The 18,811-nt window shown below is 47.5% G+C and overlaps 1 protein-coding gene across 1 annotated transcript; it reads right to left on the reverse strand.

Annotated features, from left to right (window-relative positions):
- Positions 1-6,342: 6,342 nt before the first annotated feature.
- On the reverse strand, positions 6,343-11,072 carry RASL11A (RAS like family 11 member A). Its single transcript, XM_035115861.3, has 4 exons — positions 10,657-11,072; positions 9,295-9,351; positions 8,449-8,528; positions 6,343-7,367 (listed from the first exon to the last, which is right to left on the reverse strand). The coding sequence occupies exons 1-4, from the start codon at positions 11,003-11,005 to the stop codon at positions 6,915-6,917; spliced, it is 939 nt and encodes a 312-aa protein (XP_034971752.2). The 5' UTR covers positions 11,006-11,072; the 3' UTR covers positions 6,343-6,914.
- Positions 11,073-18,811: the final 7,739 nt, after the last annotated feature.

The following is an 18,811-nucleotide window of genomic DNA, read 5'->3' on the forward strand; positions in this document are numbered from 1 at the left end:
GAGGCTGAATCACGTTGGCTGTACAGTCATCTCCAGGAGTATTGTTCTCCAAGGGCAACACATATGGAAATAGATTCAGATGCACCATTTAAAGGTACCTAGCAGAACCCTTGCATAAGCAAAACAGCAACGCACATGAATCTCACACGGGTGTAAGTCAGCTTGGAGATGTTAACCTGGAGGTTTGAAGAGCAGCACGGAGGTGTTTTTTAAGTGGGTTTTCAAATAGGCCTGCACCGTGCTTCGAAGTCCAGAAAATTAGGGCTTCAAAGAGCAGTGGCAACCTACATCACTATACCATCAGGCCACTGAGAAGTGTGTGGGGCAGCCCATTTGTTAAAATTGGCTCTGCAGGGATGGAGAGATAAAAATCTGGCCCACCAGCCAGAAATGTTTCCTCACCCCAAATGTAGAGAGTGGGTGGAATTATCCCCCCTATACAACTTTTTTGAGAAAAGAACCAGGTAAAACTTATCAGATTTTTTTTTGCAGAGGGCTAAAGAGATGCAATGGTATGATACTCATACATGGCTGGGGTTTTCTGAAAAGAAAGTTAACCATTTATTTTTTTAACAACGGAACATTGGCTACCACATTGGGTTAGTAGAATCTGTCACTATGACAACCGCCACTCAGACTCTCTGCAGGATTTATAGCTGAGTCCTCCACACATTGCCTCCAGTTGGCTTCAATAGAATATACTAAGGATTGTAGCCTTGGGCCGGGCGGGGGGGGGAGGGGTTCATTCATATACTGTATAGGCTTCATTTATGTGTGTGCTTCATTTATGCAGTCCAAATTGTGTTCATGCAGTGTTAATTCCAGGTGGGGTTGATTTATTATTATTATTATTTTGGAGGGGAGGTGTGCTCTTCAGAACTCCTTCCTTGAGAGGATCCACCTCCTTGTTGCTTTTCACCATAGCCCATTTGCATGCCTTTTCCTCCTGGGCCCAATCAGCACCATGGCCCAGGAATGATGGAAAGGCAAGCGGGTGTTCCTCCTTGCTCCTGTCACTGCTTGCACGCTTGAAGACTAGGGGCAGCAATAGCGGCAAGGAAGAAGAAAGCCAAGGGGTTCTGGAGGGTGCTCAACAGTAGGCCCCTGCTAAAATGTGGGCCTGGATGGGTGCCTGGTGCCACTGACATGACTATTCAGCTGGATAGAGCTGAATAGTCTGAATAGCTGGATAGCTTAGTTGGATAGAGAATGGTGCTGATAATGACTAGGTTGCAGGTTCAATCCCTGTATGGGACAGCTGCATATTCCTGTATTGCAGGGAGTTGGACTAGATGATCCTTAGGCTTCCTTCCAGCTGTACGGTACAATTCTACGATTCTATAACCAGCACTGATTGGCCAGCCTCCTAATGTGGTTGGCATGCCAGAGTGAAGTTTCAACCTCCTCCTGGATTTCTTTTTTTTGGGGGGGAGGGGGTTCCTCAATTGTAACCAGAGGCAGGCATGGTCTCAATTTCCATGAGAAAACAAATGCTGTGCATGCACTGTGTCATGTGATCGATTATGCAGGGTGGGGCTTATCTGCCCCCCCCCAATGTTTTATTCAAGTTGGCACTCCTGCTGAGAACTGTAATTTATTATGGGCACTGGGAAACGTAGCTCCGTGCTGTCTTTTAGCAAGTCTCACTGTCTCAGCACCCTTAACAAGCTACAGTTCTTAGTATTCTTTCAGAGGAAGTCATTAGCAAAGCGGGATAAGATTGCTTTTAAGTGCATGTGGCCATAATTTCAAAGAACTGAAGGTGGTTTGAAAGACTGGGTCTTTCTTGTAGTGTCTAGTGAGCAGATAGTTTGGAGGATCCTATACCATCATGACTGCATCTGACCAGAGGCAAGACCAGGACAAAAGAAATACCCGCACATGCTGCAGAAAGCAAATCCTCTCTCTCTCACTATTTCCAGCTTTCCCACCTGCCACTTCGCTTATGCTTCCCAAAGCAATCACACACCCATCTCTCCTTCATTTCTAAATTGGAATGAACCCAATGGAAGGTGCAGTTGAGTGTGTTAAATCAGGGCAATGGGGTTGCTTGAGTGTAAGCAGACATCCCATTAACTTCCCTTCCAAGGGAGAATAACACGTCTGTCTTTCACGCCACTGTAATAAACGCAATTTCAGTGACTAGAGGGAGGAGGAGAAACCCTTCCTTTCTCTCTATGATTGCACTTCACACAGCATAACCCATGATTACGGCTGCAATTGCATCCCACCTCTGTGTTTATACTTCTCAGATTGCTTCTAAATACTTTATGGATTTTAAAGTAAAAAGGGTTAGAAAGGACAGGCGACACTTTACATGCAAATCTGTGTAACTGCTCAGACAGGTGTTTGTATGCGGATGATACCCAGCTCTACCTCTCTTTCAAATCAGAACCAGTGAAGGCGGTGAAGGTCCTATGTGAGTGCTTGGAGGCGGTTGGAGGATAGATGGCGGCTAACAGATTGAGGTTGAATCCCGACAAGACAGAAATACTGTTCGTGGGGGACAGGAAGCGGGCAGGTGTGGAGGACTCCCTGGTCCTGAATGGGGTAAGTGTGCCCCTGAAGAACCAGGTGTGCAGCTTGGGAGTCATTTTGGACTCACAGCTGTCCATGGAGGCGCAGGTCAATTCTGTGTCCAGGGCAGCTGTTTACCAGCTCCATCTGGTACACAGGCTGAGTCCCTACCTGCCCGCGGACTGTCTTGCCAGAGTGGTGCATGCTCTAGTTATCTCTCGCTTGGACTACTGCAATGCGCTCTATGTGGGGCTACCTTTGAAGGTGACCCGGAAACTACAACTAACCCAGAATGCGGCAGCTAGACTGGTGACTGGGAGCGGCCACCGAGACCACATAACACCGGTCCTGAAAGACCTACATTGGCTCCCAGTATGTTTCCGAGCACAATTCAAAGTGTTGGTGCTGACCTTTAAAGCCCTAAATGGCCTCGGTCCAGTATACCTGAAGGAGGGTCTCCTCCCCCATCGTTCTGCCCAGACACTGAGGTCCAGCGCCGAGGGCCTTCTGGCGGTTCCCTCGCTACGAGAAGCAAAACAAGTTACAGGGAACCAGGCAGAGGGCCTTCTCGGTAGTGGCACCCACCCTGTGGAATGCCCTCCCACCAGAGGTCAAAGAGAACAACAACTAGCTTTTAATGTTTCATGGATTTCTGTATTTTTTATTTTAAAAAATTGGAAGCCGCCCAGAGTGGCTGGGGGAACCCGGCCAGATGGGCGGGGTATAAATATTATTATTATTATTATTATTATTATTATTATTATTATTATTAAACCTTTTTGCATGGGCAGCAGCTGCTCTACTACTGAGCTATAGCCCTTTGCACTAGCAGGGATAGGGACTCCAGCTCCCGTAATGTGGGAGATTAGCAGGCAAACCTAAGAAATGCATATTCTTGCTAGTTAGCATGAGAAGTCCACAGAGCAGTATTGCAGATAGGCCACTACTCTGACCATAGAAATACAATTGGTAGAGAGGGCTCTGTATGATGTCATTTCCCCTCCTCTCCTGGAGGAGCATACAGTACTTCATGTTCCTCTCTCTCTCTCTCTCTCTCTCTCTCCAGGCACATGCCTGAAGCTGGTTTTACTGTAAATATAAGCATTTTGCCTGCATAGTCTTTACAGTTACAATTGCTGTGAACCAATACATGATTATAAAGTAAGTAAATCTTTTTTTTTGAACTTGCTTTACAAGTTGTTGCCTGGTTCTTTGTTAAGCGGGGTAAGAAAGGGAAAGCCAGCTTACTTCATCGCTGGACTTGCTCAAAACAAGGTTTTACGGCCTAATTCCTATGCTTTGAATTTTGCAGTCATGGATGGGATTTTGAAACTCTATTTAACCCACACATGCGGTGCCAGGAAGGGTAAATTGCCATCAATATACCCTCTCCTATCCATTGAAACTCTTCCCACACATAAGACCTGGCCAGGGTGGTCAATAATGGTCAGGGATAATGGGAGTTGTACAGGCCCGGCTCGCCCATTGACTCTAGTGGCGCGTTGCTCCAGGGTGCCTGGGCGATCAGGGGGCGCTGAGGGGCGCCCCAGCAAGTGGGGGAGCTGCACGGCGGCCTCCCTTTTCCCTCCACCAGCTGCGCCGGGAGAGCAGGGAGGTAAGCAAGCGGAACAGGGGCACTAGGACCCTGTTCTGCTCTGCAGTGCCAGGGTCATCCCTCACCCCGGCACTGCGTTTCATTCGTAGAGGCGACGCCACATGGCAGCACCTCTACCAATGAAATGCAGCACCCTGTTGGCGGGAAGGAAACGGCTGTGGACCCTGCAAGCGCCGGAGTCGCGGGAGACGGCCGGGAAAGCCCCGGCGCAGCCTGCCCAGGCACCCCGGCCCGCTGGGAGAAGGGAGGAAGGCCGCACGGAGCAGTGGCACCCCCTCTCCCCCTCAATCCGGCATCGGACAGGCGGGCGGCCTCCGGCACAGCGCGGCCCCACTGTGAGGTGCAGGGGCCGCAATGAGGCTCCCCCCGCCCCTGCCGCCCGGCACGCCAGGTAAGAGCTTTTCCTTTTTTTTAAGAGTGGGGGGGCGCCCGAGGGATCCCTGCACCAGGGCACCCGATGACCTTAAGATGGCCCTGGAGTTGTAGTCCCAAAGCATCTGCAACCCTGTATTGCTGCGGAACCAGCCACACTGCCCTAAATCCGCCTCTGGCTTCTCTCTTGATTTGATTTCCACACAGCTATTAAAAGGCAGGGGAAAGTCTGAAAATGGCAAGCCAGCCATCATTATTCTTTTATGCTGAAAATATAATGGGCTGGAGATAAGCTAGGGCACTGAACTCTTGTTTCAAAATAAAAGGCTACTCTACTGAACCATTGGGCTCCGATTTAAGAGAGTTAATCCTATTGGAATCAGAACAAAAAGCTAGACTGAGAGAGATTACACTGCTTACACCTAATGAGGCTATTGTATTATGATATTCGCTGTTTACGTATTACATTTCCCCCCCCCCCCGAGCTTTGCTCTAAAGCTCTGTTCAAAAGCTCCCAGCAAGGAACTTGATGCAGCATCTTCCATGAAGCCACATGAACTGCTGTGAAATCAAAGTAGGAATATTAAGATGGCTTATGAGGCAAATCCTTTGGATGACTCCTTAGAATTCCTATGAGTTTAATGGGATTTACAACCCCAAATGCTCCTAGAGTCTGCAATCTCAATATAGTTAGGGCCTATGTTATAAAGGATGGATAATTCCGTGGAAAATGGGTGTCATTAGAAAGATAACAAACAAGATGTTGCCGATGAATTGCTGTGATTTTGCACAATCCACAAATAGAAATCGGGTAAGTCTCAACTACTGTGAGAATACTCCAGTATTAGCAATAGTATGAATCAGGTATACAAAAAGCAGTCAAGACTGAGCTGCAAACTCTGAAGGCCAAAGAGATGAGTACCTACTTACAGTGTGCATCATAGGTCAGTGACTCACTGCGCATGTTTACTTTGAAGTCCCACTGGGCTTAGTCTCAAGCATGGCATCTAGATCAGGCATCCCCAAACTTCGGCCCTCCAGATGTTTTGGACTACAATTCCATCTTCCCTGACCAGTGGTCCTGTTAGCTAGGGATCATGGGAGTTGTAGGCCAAAACATCTGGAGGCCCACAGTTTGGGGATTCCTGATCTAGAGAGTTGCTTTTGGCATGCCCAGTTGGATTTCTGCCATGTGTTCCCCTTTGAACAGCAGGTGCTTTTGGTCATCTTGCGAACTGGTGTTGAAATGACTTTTCAAAAGCAGTTTACCATAAGGTATAAGGTAAGGTAAAGGTAAAGGAACCCTGGACGGTTAGGTCCAGTCAAAGGCAACTATGGGGTTGCGGCGCTCATCTTGCTTCCAGGCCGAGGGAGCCGGTGTTTGTCCATGGGCAGCTTTCTGGGTCATGTGGCCAACATGACTAAACCGCTTGGGGTGCAACCGAACACCGTGACAGAAGCCAGAGTGCACAGAAACACCGTTTACCTTCCTGCTGCAGTGGTACCTATTTATCTACTTGCACTGGCATGTTTTCAAACTGTGAGGTTGACAGGAGCTGGGACAGGGCAACGGGAGCTCACCCCGCCGTGCGGATTCGAACCGCTGACCTTCTGATCAGCAAGCCCAAGAGGCTCAGTGGTTTAGACCACAGCGCCACTCGCTTCCCTAGAATCTAATACCTAGATGGTATTAGAGACTGCTATTCAAGAATTTAAAGTACCTTCATTTGGCTAGTGGAATTAGTTACATAGTTCTATGGAGCCTGGCCTGATTTCAATATGCTAATATAACAAGGGTTTCTGGAAAATAAAGGGGAGGGGTCCACACATAAAGAAAGTGATATTTAATTATTTTATTTAAATAGTTTTATTTTGCAATTGTATAACTCAGCTCCTCACAGCATTTTACAAAATCAGTTGTAATTCTTTCCCCGTGGTTACATACAGAATGAAACACCAGTCTGTAAGTTTTTCTTCTTCTTCTTCTTCTTCTTTTTTAAAGGGGGGGGGATTTAAATGTGTATTTGAATAGGCTCAGAGAGAGATGAGCAACCCTAGCCACCATCTGGTAAAACGGAAATACTCTCATTTAAGCCAAGTTCAGACTAGCAAAGTTTGACAAACGTGAAATCCAAATACTTTCAACTTTGCTTGCCCTAAGTTTAAAGAGCAGGTCACTATCAAACAGAGGGATGGGCATATTGTCACCATCTCTTTCACAGTTTCATTCTGTTGCAATGACAGCACTCAGTTGTGGGGTTGCCGAGTCAATTAATACAAAAGTAATGCAAGGAAGCTGCATACTTGCAAATGCACGAACAAACAGCATCAGTACAAAAATAAATTATTCTTATAAATGTATGCTTTATAAAACAGTCTGTTCAGCAGGGGCTGATGTCAAGGTTGGTGCTCACTTGACTTTGTACGATAAAGCCTGTTTGAAGCGTCGCTTGAGATCTTGCATGTTAGGTGATTTGGGTCGGGAAATGAGGGACGACCGCCTTTTGTCTCCGCTGCCACAGCTGTGCAGCTTACTCACTTCTTTACAAAGATACTGAAATACATCACATACACCTTGGCAGCTGTCGCTGGTGGAGATTTCTAGAAACACACTGCCCAGTTCATTGGCCAGCTGCAGGCCATCGCTGGCCGCCACCTGTCTGGAGTGAGCCAAGTCGCCTTTGTTGCCTACGATGACAACAGGGATTTTAGAGTCTGGGCGGATCTTCCGGATGTGTTGATAAAGGGGACGGATGGACTGGTAACTACGGTAGTCTGTAATGGAATAGACTAAGACAACACCGTCCGCCCACTTCAGGCACCTGGAGAGTGAATCCAACATCTGTGCAACATCTTCTTGCACCTGGAAAGAAAAAGAGCACATAGACTTAAATAAATGAGATACAAGGGGGAAACTTTTCAACAACAGCTATATCAAATGCCTTTCCAAATAAGAATAGGTTTGCTTCAAGACGAGCTGGTTGCTTTGGAAAGAGAAAATCCAGCTTGAAATCTGTTGCTGGCACAACTGTTTCCAACTTGATGCCCGCCACCAGATGTTTTGGACTACAAATACCATCAGCCTCAGCCAGCGTGGTCAATGGTCAAGGCTGATGGGAATTGTAGTCCAAAGTGTCTGGAGGGCACCAGGTTGGGGGAGGCTGTCTTAGCCAATAGCCAGTTCACAAGTTCACAAAGGGTGCATGGCACTGGCACATGTTAACTATGCCATGTGTGGTTCTCAAGTGTAGAATGGTCGTGTGTATAGCTTTAGAGACTCATCAGAACCAGCATGACCATTGATGCTTTTGCATCTGAATCTAGAAGGGATTGCCAAAGACAATGTGTAGGTCTTCATCCATGGTGGCTTCTGACCCCCAGCCAGCAAGATGTGCGACTCTACTGTATAATGCAGAAACAAAGAGCTTCAAAGAACTTTTAGTTTCTGCATGAAACGTAGCAAAAGCCACACCTCTTTCTAAACAGCCTATGGGAGCTTTATTTCTAAGACTGCAATAATAGGAAGCTGCCTTATGCAGTCAGACTATTGGTGAATCGAGCTTAGTACTGTCTCCACTGACTGGCAGCAGTAGCTGGAGATGCCGGGAAAAGAGTGCAAAAGAAGATACTCTACAACTGTTGAAAAATGCTTGCTTGAAATAAGCCCTCTTGAAAACACAGTGGGCCTTCTGAAATGCCTACAAGTTACTTGCCGATTGTAGTCACAGACAATTGCCGTGTAATTTCACATTCTATTTCCTCCTATCCTTTAACCATTGGACTTCAGTCATAGAATGTCATTTGCATTAATATGCAGATTGCATCAATGAACCTGAAAGGAAGATAGCAGCCTACTCCTATCAATGGGAATTTTCTCAGCAACATTCATATCTACTGATGGAATGAGGCCGACAGAATGGACATATTTATGATTGTTTCCGTACCTCAATACATCCTGGAGTGTCTTGGATTTGCAAGAAAATCTGGTCACTTTCAACGTGAACGAGCCTTGAATAGAGATTGCCTGGAGAAGGAAAAATGGAAGCTCATTTAAAAACTGCTGCACTTTATTTGGAGGTAGGAGGTATATTATAAAGAAGCAGGGGAGCTGATGTTAAACACATTCTTTCTCCATGGGGGTGCAATGTAAATAAAAGGAACAGGTGTGGTCAGAGAATTGGCAAGGCTTATCCAGGCAGCTCACTGGGTGACCAAGAGTCATCCACATTTTCTCAGCCTAATTTACGTTTTTATGTTGCTGTGAAGATAAAAACTCACATACACTTTCCTGGGCTCTTTGGAGGAAGGGTGTGATTCTATTCATTTGTTAGTGTTTATTTATCTAGCCCTCCAATGAGATCAAGGTGCTTCATTCCCCTCCCACATTTTATCCTCACAACAACCCTGCGAGGGAGGCTAGGCTGACAAATAGTGATTTGCCTAAGGTCATCCAGGAAGCTTCGTGGCAGAGTTGAAATCAGAACCTGGATCTCTCCAGTTCTAGTCTTAGACTCAGTCTAACCACACTAGACCTAGGGTCTGCAAAATTATAAGGTTATATTTAAAACAAAAAAGAACCACAACACTGCTTCTTCCCTGTTCTCTCCTCCCTGTTGGGCAAGGCCAGGAGAAGGGCTGGGTGGTGCTATGGGAAGCATACATAGATCCATTTCCCAGACTTCCCTAGAATGGAACCATTCAAGAGGAGCAAAACAAGGCTATATGTGCATAATCCCCACAAGCACCAGATCCAGATTCACAGAGAGATTCTATGAAAGAAAGAAGCTCACCTGTGTTGGGTTCATAGTCTCCAATGAACCTCCTGGTTAGGTACCGTACAATCATAGCTGAAAAGAAACGAGAGTTGTTGGGTTACTAGTGGTGACAGGTGGCAAAGGAAGACGCGTCAAACGACACACATCACTTTGATAAAAATAGCATTTGCAAAAAGGGGGGGGGGGCTGCGGTGATGTTCTGCTACAAGCAAACACAGCCACACAAAGCATTCAGCAAAATGAGTGTGGTCTCCTTAGCTACGATGCCTGCTTGCCAGCGGTGGCATCTCCAGCCTATAACGCAACAGGCGTGTAGAGTGTGCCTCGAAAGCAACTCTCTTCTCTGAATATGTTCGCAGCTGCTTCGTGTCAGGAGAAGATCTGCACGTCCGTGCCCCCGTGGCTTTAGGAGAGCATTCCCCCAGAAGCCATTCATTCACTCTTTCATTCTGGGAGGCAAGAGGGCTGAAACGTGGATGGCTTTGGGAACAAGAGGTGGCTGCCTTGCAACAAGCCAGGAAAATTATCCTTCCCGCTTACCAGGGGCGTAGGAAAGGAGGTGGGGGTGCAGTCCACCCTGGGTGTCATCCCTGAGGGGGTGACAAAATGGCACACCACGGGGGGGGGGCGGTACTTACCGCAGGGCCTGGCCTGCAGCACACCCAAACTATGTGTCCCTCCTGGGAGTGATGCGGCAGCTCGGGGCCCTGTGCTGCCTGAAACGGCAGGGTGGGGCTTGCGCCGGCCAGGCGAACTCCATGGGCAGCTCGCCACGCCCCTGGGTGGATTGCCACGGCGCCCCCATGGGTGGCTTCCCCTGCCCCGCTGCTCCGGGTGGCAGAGCAGCTAGCTACAGCCCTGCTGCTTACTACTGTCTCTGCACAAGGGCAGCCAATGCAGATGTTGTGAACTGCAACTCCCATCAGCACGGCTAATGGTCAGGGATGAAGGGGGCTGTAGCTCACAAAATCTAGAGGACATCGGGTTGGGAGGGGGGGGAGAGAGAGAGACTGAATTAGTTCACCAGCATCTGCCAGCTGGCTTATAGGCACGTCAAACCAAGGATGCGTCTACCGGTAGCTCAAGAGTGGCCACATTGACCAGGAATCGAGTGACTCCCTCGGGAGGTTGTGGCCTCTCTCCTTCCTTGAAGGTTGTTAAGCTTTAGCTGAGATTCCTGCATTGCAGGGGGTTGGACTCGATGACTCTTGGGGTCCCTTCCACCTCTAGGATTCTATGATTACTGTACAAGGGTTGGGCAAACGGGACCTTTTGCATTCAAAACACGTGCCCCGCCCCGCCCCCGCCCCCGGTTCGGCTCCATCCCGCTTTGCAGCAGCCCCTCCGCGGACTCGGCGGTGTGACCTTGGCGCTTACCGCTTTTCCCCACGCTCCCCGTTCCTAGCACAGCCAGCTTCACCTCCTTGACCAGGTAGTCGGAGGGGCACTCCTGGATCGGGGCTAAAAGGTAGTTGTGAGACATGATCGACAGCCGCATGGGGATAGGCTCCCCTTCCTCCCGCGCCCGGCGAGGCGAAGACGAATCCGGAGGGGCGCAGCTAGCGGAGGCGAGGCGACCTTTCCAGAGGGAAGCTGGAGGGGAGGCGAGAAAGGACAGCGAGCCAGGCTCCCGGCTCCAGCTTCTGCTCCGGATCTCAGCCGCCGAGCCTTTAAAGCAAGCCGGGCGGCGGGCGGGAGGGAGCTGTCTCCGCCCCTTCGCCTCCATCTATGGGCCGGGGAAGGTCCGGAGCTGCGTGCGCAGGAGGGCTGGGAGCTGTGCGCGCACCGCACCTAGCGCCGCCCAGCGCAGACCGTGGGAGATGCCCGCGGTTCCAACGGCGCTCCAAGGTTGTGCGGAGGCAGCGAAACGAAGGAGTTTTGTGTAAGGGCGCGCTTTGTTGGAGAGCCGCGGCTCGATCCTGGCTTGCGGCTTGGATGAATGGGAGCCCCCCGCTCCGCACGCACCGGGAGTGCCTACGAGCTACGTGAATAAAATTTGGAGAGGTGGGGTTTCCAATATTTTATTGGAGGGGACTTTGGTCTCTAGGAGTCTGCTCCCATGGCACGCACAGATTGCCAAAAGGCGGAGAGTAAGGCAAAGCCAACAAAAAAAAAAAGTAAAGGAAACTCATCTTCAAAAAAGGAGGATGAGAGATGGCACAGGTTTGTGCAACATTTGCGTTCGCTGATGTAGATAGAATTTAGAAATCATGGCTGCAGTTTAACAAGAAATACAATACATTTCACACTGCAGTTTCACTGCGGTCAGGTGTGCTGTACACCTGCTCAGTTTTAGTCCAGGTCGGTGCTGACTATTGATGGCCTCTGTTGTCTAATCTGAGGGTCCTTCATCTTTTAACCTTCAAATATAGGGCTGCCCTCTGTAAAGCAAGATGCTGTTCACTATATTAAAATATGGTGCTTCTTTTTATCCCACCCATTTCTACACTTTATTTTTAAATTGATGAATACAAGAGCCAGAATTGGTTTTAAAAATTGGTTAAAAAATACAAGTGTGTAGTGCAATCCTGTGCACTAGCTCTCATGTGCCTTTGCAAGTTTACTAAGTCTCACTGCATCCAACGGATTCAGCTCACCTGGGGCTGCCTCCACCTATGACCTGCTTTGTGTGGAATTGCTATGCTTTGTTCACTTACATTTTATGGGGCATCATGACATCATCAAAGAAGTCTTCAAGCTCCTCCAGACAACACTTTTATTGAGTGTGTGTCCTGATTTGTTCACGTGGAACTTACCTGGAGGTTAGACCATGTCTGGCCTTTACTGAACATTTGGTCTGATTTGCTTGCTGAGGGGGGGGGGTCTAAGACAGGCATCCCCAAACTGCGGCCCTCCAGATGTTTTGGCCTACAACTCCCATGATTCCTAGCTAAGAGGACCAGTGGTCAGGGATGATGGGAATTGTAGTCCAAAACATCTGGAGGGCCGAAGTTTGGGGATGCCTGAATCTAAGACAACGGGGATTCAGCCTGGATTTGCTTGTTCAGTGGTTATACATATTTAGAATCACAGAATCTTGGAAGTGCAGAGTTTGAAGGAACCATGGTGGGTTATCTAGTCCAACTCCCGTTTTTCTCAACATGGGGCCCAGACCCACGACCCTGAGATTATGAGTTTCATGTTGTACCGACTGAGCTATGCTCATCCCATGCATCGTAAGAGCATTTCCTTAGCATGACTCCTCCATCTTTTATCAGAAATTGTCCCCCGTCTGTCCCCCCAATTGTATGGCTTTCATGTATCAGACAGGTATGCTTAGGATGATGTACCTGTACACATCAGTACATTCAGTGTTATCCTTCCAGTCATGCCATTTTTAAAAAAATCTATCCTTTGTGCTTCTTTGCTAATATAAAAAATATTTTAGAAAAGTGCATGTAATTAAATACAGTTGGATTTATATCCCAGGCTGCATTCCCTGTTTATTGTGCACTCGCTGTGTTTCCAGTGCTGTGTTTTAAAATCCCTATTATACATATGTATATCAACAACCTCAGATATGCAGATGACACAACCTTGATGGCGGAAAGTGAGGAGGAATTAAAGAACCTTTTAATGAGGGTGAAAGAGGAGAGCGCAAAATATGGTCTGAAGCTCAACATCAAAAAAACCAAGATCATGGCCACTGGTCCCATCACCTCCTGGCAAATAGAAGGGGAAGAAATGGAGGCAGTGAGAGATTTTACTTTCTTGGGCTCCTTGATCACTGCAGATGGTGACAGCAGTCACGAAATTAAAAGACACCTGCTTCTTGGGAGAAAAGCAATGACAAACCTGGACAGCATCTTAAAAAGCAGAGAAATCACATTGCCGACAAAGGTCCGTATAGTTAAAGCTATGGTTTTCCCAGTAGTGATGTATGGAAGTGAGAGCTGGACCATAAAGAAGGCTGATCGCCGAAGAATTGATGCTTTTGAATTAAGGTGCTGGAGGAGACTCTTGAGAGTCCCATGGACTGCAAGAAGATCAAACCTATCCATTCTGAAGGAAATCAGCCCTGAGTGCTCACTGGAAGGACAGATCCTGAAACTGAGGCTCCAATACTTTGGCCACCTCATGAGAAGAGAAGACTCCCTGGAAAAGACCCTGATGCTGGGAAAGATTGAGGGCACAAGGAGAAGGGGACAACAGAGGATGAGATGGTTGGACAGTGTTCTTGAAGCTACGAACATGAGTTTGACCAAACTGCGGGAGGCAGTGGAAGACAGGAGTGCCTGGCGTGCTCTGGTCCATGGGGTCACGAAGAGTCGGACATGACTAAACAACTAAACAACAACACCCTGTGCTTTGTTACAGAATCCTATTGTTTTGATGCGTTGCTTCTCAAAGTGGCTTCACACCAATCAGAGTCCTTAAGCTGCTCCTAATTTGTCTAGAGCCATGTGTGAACACCTTTGCAAAAGATAGAGAGAATAAACGCCATGGTACACCTACATCGGCACAACTGGACACCTTCCTTTGCTCCAGCTGCAACAAAATATGTCTTTCCTGTATCGGTCTCTACAGCCACAGCAATGTGTTGTAACTCGCCAATGGTTTGTCTCCAACCCATGAAGGAACACTCTTCCATTGTTTCCTGAGACAGACGGATTCCAGCCATGTCACCAGTGCCCACTGGTGTGAATACAAACAGAAATGAATGAAGCTGTGCTGACATGAACAGCTAGGGAGGGAAGGAGCCGTGAAACACACCGGAAAAACAATTTCACTGCACTCTAAGGGAGCCATGTGGACACACCCTAAGTAATTCTGCACAGGACCAGGCTGCCCCTCTGTGTACAGCTGTCATGGGAAGCAATGTTACCTGCAGCATGTGTGAATTGTGGCTGTCACAAACACACATCATGTTTTTGTCCTTTAAGCATCTTTTTACATATATCTGGAAACCATGATCCAATCAGGGCACCTGGCAACAGAAGACTGCTTATGTGAGCTTCTTTTGTCTGAAAATTAAAATCGCAACCATTCTGTTTTTGTGCCAGTGAAACTATTCTCTCAGAAGAGTAGCTGCAGACCAGGCGCGAGAGCAGTTTTCTAGCGCAAAGCAGCTATGAGCACGTAAGTGCAAAATAAGAGCCCTTCTGGGTCAGACCAAAGGGTCATTCAGTGCAACATCCTGCTCTCATATCAGCCAGCCAGGTGTCTGTGGGAAGCCTAGAAGCAGGGCTTGAGCGTGATAGTGCTCTCCCCACTTGCGATACCCAGCTGCTGCTATTCAGAGGCATACTGTCAATGATGCAATGCAGATACTCTCCGAACCAATTCAGGGATATCAGATGGGTGTGCACAGTTGTTTAAAGATATATTTGTACAAAGCCTATGTGACAACTGCGAGACAAAATGGGTGGAGCGAAAGGATTGGTCTGTAAGGACAGGAGGAGTTCTGTGGAAGCATGCTGAAAAGTTGCTAAAACATTTTATTGGGGAGCAAAGGTTCCTATGGCTACCACCGTAGGCATGTATCTGATGTGGCATAGGATAGGACTGTCTGCTACAGAGCTACAGTTCCCAACATTCTTAGCAAACTACAGTTCCCAGAATTCTTTCGGGTGGAGGAGTCTTGTGCTTGGAATGTGCATTGAATGTGCTTTAAAAGATGTGAGGTGGCAGCCTTTCACCTTTATTGCAATAAGCGGAGACGCCATATGTACTTTTCCTAACTGCAAAAACAAAGCTGCTTCACTGAGGGTTACTGAGAGCAGCTATGGGGAGAGAGAGGCGACAGGGATAGGGAGCTGGGAGAACCAGCCCACAGCCCCCTTGCCTTGGCTTACTCCCAGTCCCTGCCCCAAGTGCTGTAGAGTTGGAAAGGACTATTGAGTGTCATCTAGTACAACCCCCTGCAACGCAGGAATATTTTGCCCAACATGGGGCTCAAACTCAGGACCTGAGTGGGGGCAGTGGTAGGTAAGAGGATGACCCAATCCAGTGCGAATGACCCAATCCACATGGTCAATAATGATCAAAGCCAGTGTTTCCCAAACTTGGGTCTCTAGCTGTTTTTGGACTACAATTCCCATCATTCCTAGCAAGCAAGACCAGTGGTCAGTGATGATGGGAATTGTAGTCTGAAAACAGCTGGAAACACTATGTGTAGTCCAACAGCATTAGCTAGAGCACCACATTGATTACCTCTAGTTGGGGTTGATAGGAACTGTAGTCTAAATACTTCTGGATATCACAATGTTGGCTCCCCTGGCATATCTAGTTAGACTTGTGTGATTTCACTGAGAAGAGTTTAAACTATACCAGCCTCCGGGCCAAGCTTTTGTTATTCTCCTCTTCCATATTTTTATCTCTGGTAACAGTGTGATGTGTGTTTGTTGTGTCTCATGTGCCTCTCCAGTTTGCTCATAAACAATGTCATTAAAATTTGAATTTCTCAGTCATGTTGTGAAATGAGCAAAAAAAGAAAAGAAAAGAGTGCAATATTGCTTTTGTAACTGCAATAAACCTACATTGCAAAGAATATTACACTGCGTTACTAATCTACTTTTTAAACTGGCTTTGGAAGGAGCAGTAAAATTGTTGGACATCTTTTTCTCCCCTGTGTAAAAATAAAACAAAACTACTGACACACTAAAAGAAATGAGTTGCCATTTTAGTCCTCTAGAGGGATGCGCTTCATAGCTGCTTGGCTGAAATCTGTAAGAAAAAGAAACACCCTCACATATAAGAGAGATGAGAGACACCATTATGTGGATCCACATGAAACATCGCAGCTAATATAGGCGCGTTCTGAGATGGTTTATTAGCTGGCACTCTGAATTGTTCTCTTCCAGTGTGAATTCAATTTCATGGGTGTGAACGCACTGCTAGCAGACCACAGATACAGGGCATGTCATTGCCAGTTCAGAGCAGTTCCCGAAATGTGGCAAAAGGTTGTGTACTTGGATGATTCGAAAAGGGAACCTGCAAGAAAATGTTGCAGTATGGAGTGCTCCTGCCTAGCATTGGACCAGACAGTCTTTCACACTCCCTCCTTCCCTTGCCTGTGGTTCCTAGAAGTTGTCAGCATGTGACAGAAGCCATATCCCAGCCAGCTTTGGCTGGCTGGCTAAACCAGTTGAGGGCAGCCAATGGGTCTCACAACCTCAGTGAGTTAGGGAGTTCCCCTCCAATAATAATTTATTATTGATATGCTGCCCATCTGATTGAGTTGCCCCCATCACTCTGGGTGGCTTCCAACAAATTAAAACACAGTAAGACATCAAACATCAAAAACTTCCTTATCCAGAGCTGCCTTCGGATGTCTTCTAAAAGTCAGTTGTTCATTTCCTTGACATCTGACGGGAGGGCATTCCACAGGATGGGCGCCACTACCAAGAAGGCCCTCTGCCTGGTTCCCTGTAAATTCACTTTTGGCAGTGAGGGAACTGCCAGAAGGCCCTTGGCCCTGGACCTCAGTGTCTGACCTGGATGATGGGGGTGGACATGTATCCTTCAAGTATATGGGGCCGAGGCCATTTAGGGCTTTAAAAGTCAACACCAACACTTTGAATAGTGCTTGGAAATGTACTGGGAGCCAATGTAAAGGTAAAGGGACCCCTGACCATTAGGTCCAGTCGTGACCAACTCTGGGGTTGCGCGCTCATCTCGCATTATTGGCCGAGGGAGCCGGCGTATAGCTTCCAGGTCATGTGGCCAGCATGACAAAGCCGCTTCTGGCAAACCAGAGCAGCACATGGAAACGCCGTTTACCTTCCCGCTGTAGCGGTTCCTATTTATCTACTTGCATTTTGACGTGCTTTTGAACTGCTAGGTTGGCAGGAGCTGGGACCAAGCAACGGGAGTTCACCCCGTCACAGGGATTTGAACCGCCGACCTTCTGATCGGCAAGCCCTAGGCTCAGTGGTTTAACCACAGCGCCACCTGGGTCCCCAATGAACCGGTAGGTATTTCAGGACCGGTGTTATGTGGTTCTGGTGGCTGTTCCTCGTCACCAATCTGGCAACCGCATTCCAGGTTAGTTGTAGTTTCCGAGCCACCTTCAAAGGTAGAGCACATTGCAGTAATCCAAACAGGAGATTATTCTTGGAATACTCTTGGGAAGGACACCTTCCATAGCCTCCCCCCTCAGGAAGTTTCCCATCTCACTGCAGCAGGGGAATTCTGGGGGTTCTTGTAAGTGGGTCTGTTGGAGTGTAGGCCTTTAGCAGATGCCCAACCAGGCTGGCTTTTGAATCTACCTGTGCTTACCACAGTATGGAATGAAGTATCCAGGAGTGTGGAAAGGACCGCAACACCTTGCATTAGAGCTCTGCAATCTACTGACCCAAAAAATGCATTTCCATTAGGAACACAGGAAGCTGCCTTATACTCAACCAGGTGTGTTGGCCCCTCTGCCTCAGTATCGCCTACACTGACTGGCAGCAGTTCCCCAGGGTTTCGGGCAGGATCCTCTCTCAGACCTACCTGGGGATGCCAGAGATTGAATATGAGGCCTTCTTCATGCACAACAAATGGTCTGCTACTGTATTTTGACCCATCAAGAATGAGCTGGCCAGGTATAAGTTGAATGACAGGTGTGGGGGTGAGGATACAGAGCTACGACTGGATGAGACAGAAGATGGAATAGCAGCAAACAAGGGGAAGGACCGCAGAAGATTCAGAAATGGAAATACTTGAAAAAAGGATGCTAATGAAGAGAACATAGGGGGATGAGCCAGAGAAAGAAAGACAGAGAGATCAAGACTTATAGTATAAAAAGGCGACATCTGTTGGTAGAATGTACAGCCAAGGGTAAAGACATGGTGCTTTTTGCCACAACTCGTTCTGAGGCATGGATATTATGCTTTTTATGTAGAATGACAGAAAGTAACACATAGGAAGTTGCCTTATAGACAGACCATTGGTCCATCTAGCTCAGACAGATGGAGGTTCTTCAGTTTCAGGTAGGAATCTCCCAGCCTTACCTGGACATGACAAGAATTGAATCTGGGACGTCCAGCATGTAATCAGATACCGTCACTGAGCTACAGACCTTCAGCCTTAACCTATGATCCGATGATGGTTTTAAGGGAATACTTGGAAAAATTACAAGGACCCCTAAGAATGCATGCTGTTCTTTTTGGAAGGCACCGGATCAGTTTTGTCAGCAGAGATCCGATGTCTAACATCGCAATACTCGTGGTATAGAACCCATGAAAACAAACCATGCAATTTCTAGAGGATGTTTTAGCAGAACCAGTGTTTTCTGTTGACATACCAGCCCATGCATCCCATTTTTTATCTTCCAAATCACTGTCTTTTCTCATTGATCCCCACAGGTGTGTTTTCTGTAGAAGGAAGCCAAGCAGCAGGGTGACAAGGCTAAAATACAGAATTAATCATATTTCAAAGATCGACATGGGTTTATACTCTCACACTAAGTGGATCCCTTAGTGTTCGTGGGTGCAAGAGGCAAATGTAGTGGAGAGGGCGTAAAGGGAAATAAGGGATGCTGTCATCCCTTATCCTGAGACAATAAAGCAGTAATAGGACAAAAAACGTCAATGGAGACTGGATTCCT

The sequence above is a fragment of the Zootoca vivipara genome, chromosome 4 (assembly GCF_965207765.1).
Source record: "Zootoca vivipara chromosome 4, rZooViv2.hap1.1, whole genome shotgun sequence".
Classification (NCBI taxonomy): domain Eukaryota; kingdom Metazoa; phylum Chordata; class Lepidosauria; order Squamata; family Lacertidae; genus Zootoca; species Zootoca vivipara.

Coding starts and splice junctions, on each gene's coding strand:
- RASL11A (XM_035115861.3), bottom strand. CDS start 11,005: ATGGAGGCGAAGGGGCGGAGACAGCTCCCTCCCGCCCGCCGCCCGGCT. Junction 8,529..9,294: donor AGACTATGAACCCAACACAG/GTGAGCTTCTTT, acceptor TTCCTTCTCCAG/GCAATCTCTATTCAAGGCTC. Junction 7,368..8,448: donor ACACTCCAGGATGTATTGAG/GTACGGAAACAA, acceptor TTTTCTTTCCAG/GTGCAAGAAGATGTTGCACA.